This window comes from Etheostoma spectabile, chromosome 2, assembly GCF_008692095.1.
Source record: "Etheostoma spectabile isolate EspeVRDwgs_2016 chromosome 2, UIUC_Espe_1.0, whole genome shotgun sequence".
Taxonomy (NCBI): Eukaryota; Metazoa; Chordata; class Actinopteri; order Perciformes; family Percidae; genus Etheostoma; species Etheostoma spectabile.
The window spans coordinates 21,605,931-21,607,993 of NC_045734.1; the positions used below are offsets into that span (position 1 = coordinate 21,605,931).

The window sequence follows — 2,063 nt, forward strand, 5'->3', positions numbered from 1 at the left end:
AACAAGTTAGGGGCAGACATCACCTTCCTGCAGAACAGCGGTAAGAGAGAAACATATTGATGTGAATACACCGCAGTCAATGTGCAGAATTGACCACAGGCTGTTTATGATGTGCTTAAAAACATTATCAACCTTTTTGTGTGTGATCCCTTAAAAAAGATAAAGAACTGCTTGCATGGTAAACCCTTGTCACAGATACCGTATTGGCCTTACTTATTGGTGAGTTAAAGTTTCAATTCAACCAAATTACCGAAAAAAGCAAACCTATTTGCTTAGATTATTATCATTAGTTCTAGCATGGACTTCAGACACAATGAGTGATCTATTGATTATTATTGATCCTTGATGAAGATCCAGTACTGGATCAACAAAACATTTCATCATGCCTCTGGACTTTTACTCTGTCTTGCTTAATGCATCGTTGTGCAAACTCTTAACAAGAATGAGGCCAACTCATTGGAATCTTTCGAAAGACCACATTACCTTGACTTGTGTTACGCAAACTGCAAACTGGACTCAACTTCTTTTTTGGTAAGATACAAGTTAAAATAAAATTTCCATCCATACCCTTTTTTAATTGAATATACATACACAATAGACATACAGAAGACCATAGATATTTGTGTTGCTCCTATTGCAGTTTATCAAATAATAATGTAAATATAAGGAAGATGAATAAACACACTATATATTTTAGCTCTGTTTTCTGTGTGAATTAACTAAAACACATGGGGGGGGGGGGGGTTGGTGTAAAGGTAAGGCAGTCAACTTACAATGGAGCTCCATCAGTCAGAGAACTCAGAGAGAAAAAGGCCAGAGAGGCCAGCAGCCACAGCAGAGTCCTACTCATCCTTCGGCCTGATCCTGATCCACTGCAGACTGTCGCTCTGCAGCACCCTCTTTTTATCCACTCCACTCCCCACACCTCGCCTCACTACTGTCTCGCCCGCCTCTTCCCAAAGTGTTTCTGTATATGTGTAACACAAGCACACACCCACACATGATTTCCCAGTAGCAGTAGAAACTGCTGATTTCTGAAAAAACATTAAGCAATCTCTGCTCTAAAAGAAAACGATAAACAGTAGAAAATCAATAACGGTTTACATGTGTGTCTAAGCATACAGTTGAACAACTAGTTTATCAAAAAATGATGGCCATTGTGCATCTGTGATGTTTTCTAATGTAACACCTTTGTTTTCTTTTTGTTGTGTTTGTTATTCTATTGTAAATCTTAATCTGAGCCTGCTGAATCAGTGTTCGTAACACATAAGCAAACATATTGAACATACACAGGCAACTAGTCAGGTGAAAGTGTTGAGTAATTTCTGGGCAAAGTATCTGGGGTTTTGGGAGTTTCAACAACAGGGATTTTTGGCAAGGCCAAACGTTAAAAACTGTACTCATTGGCGAATTGGGCAGGTAAAAAAGTAAAGGCAGACAAGTCAATAAACTGTTGTGTTGAGTTCTTCCAACAACACTTACAACTATTACATGTTATGGCTTTTGTTGATTCATTCACTTAGTACCTGATTCATGAATTATTTTCAGGTTGGTGGCTCTTTTACTGTGTTGACACACATAACTTACTTTATAGATGACATCATATCTCTCTTTCCTCGCAGGAATGTGAACTTCTAACTTTAAACCATTTTTACACACAGCTTCACTAAGCATATTGCAAAATTAGCTGTCCGACTTGTGAAGGACCAAACTGGCAGGCACGAGGAGTAGTTAGGTCGATTTTCAGAAAAATGTAGGTTTTTATTTACAAAACAAAAATAACAACTAATTTTCAAAAAACAGAAAGTCCTGGGGCCTGTTGCAGGAAAGTAGAATAAAGATATCCAGGATAAGTAAAAAACGCGCAGCTTGACTTAGTGTGATCTGCTCATCGCGGCTTAATGGGTTGCTCGTTTGCCGAGCCAGGATGAACAAGTGAAGCTATGTCAAGCCAGGTGTAGATAGCTGGGATAAATGCACGTTCACGGCTTTCTTAGATAGACCACGGTATCGATCACAGATTTACTGATGCAGAATTGAGAAGACGCATGCGTCACATGTTT

At 38.8% G+C, this 2,063-nt stretch overlaps 1 protein-coding gene across 6 annotated transcripts in view; it reads right to left on the reverse strand.

Annotated features, from left to right (window-relative positions):
* LOC116700184 (complement C3) overlaps positions 1-2,063 on the reverse strand; it is a 134,518-nt gene that overhangs the window by 43,517 nt on the left and 88,938 nt on the right. The window contains exon 1 of one of the 6 annotated variants that reach the window (XM_032533145.1): positions 774-924. The exons of the other annotated variants lie outside the window; for them this stretch is intronic. Within the exon in view, the coding sequence (XP_032389036.1) occupies positions 774-850 (77 nt within the window). The 5' untranslated portion in view covers positions 851-924. Of the gene's footprint in view, positions 1-773; positions 925-2,063 lie in introns of those variants that run through there. 6 annotated transcript variants of the gene reach the window in all.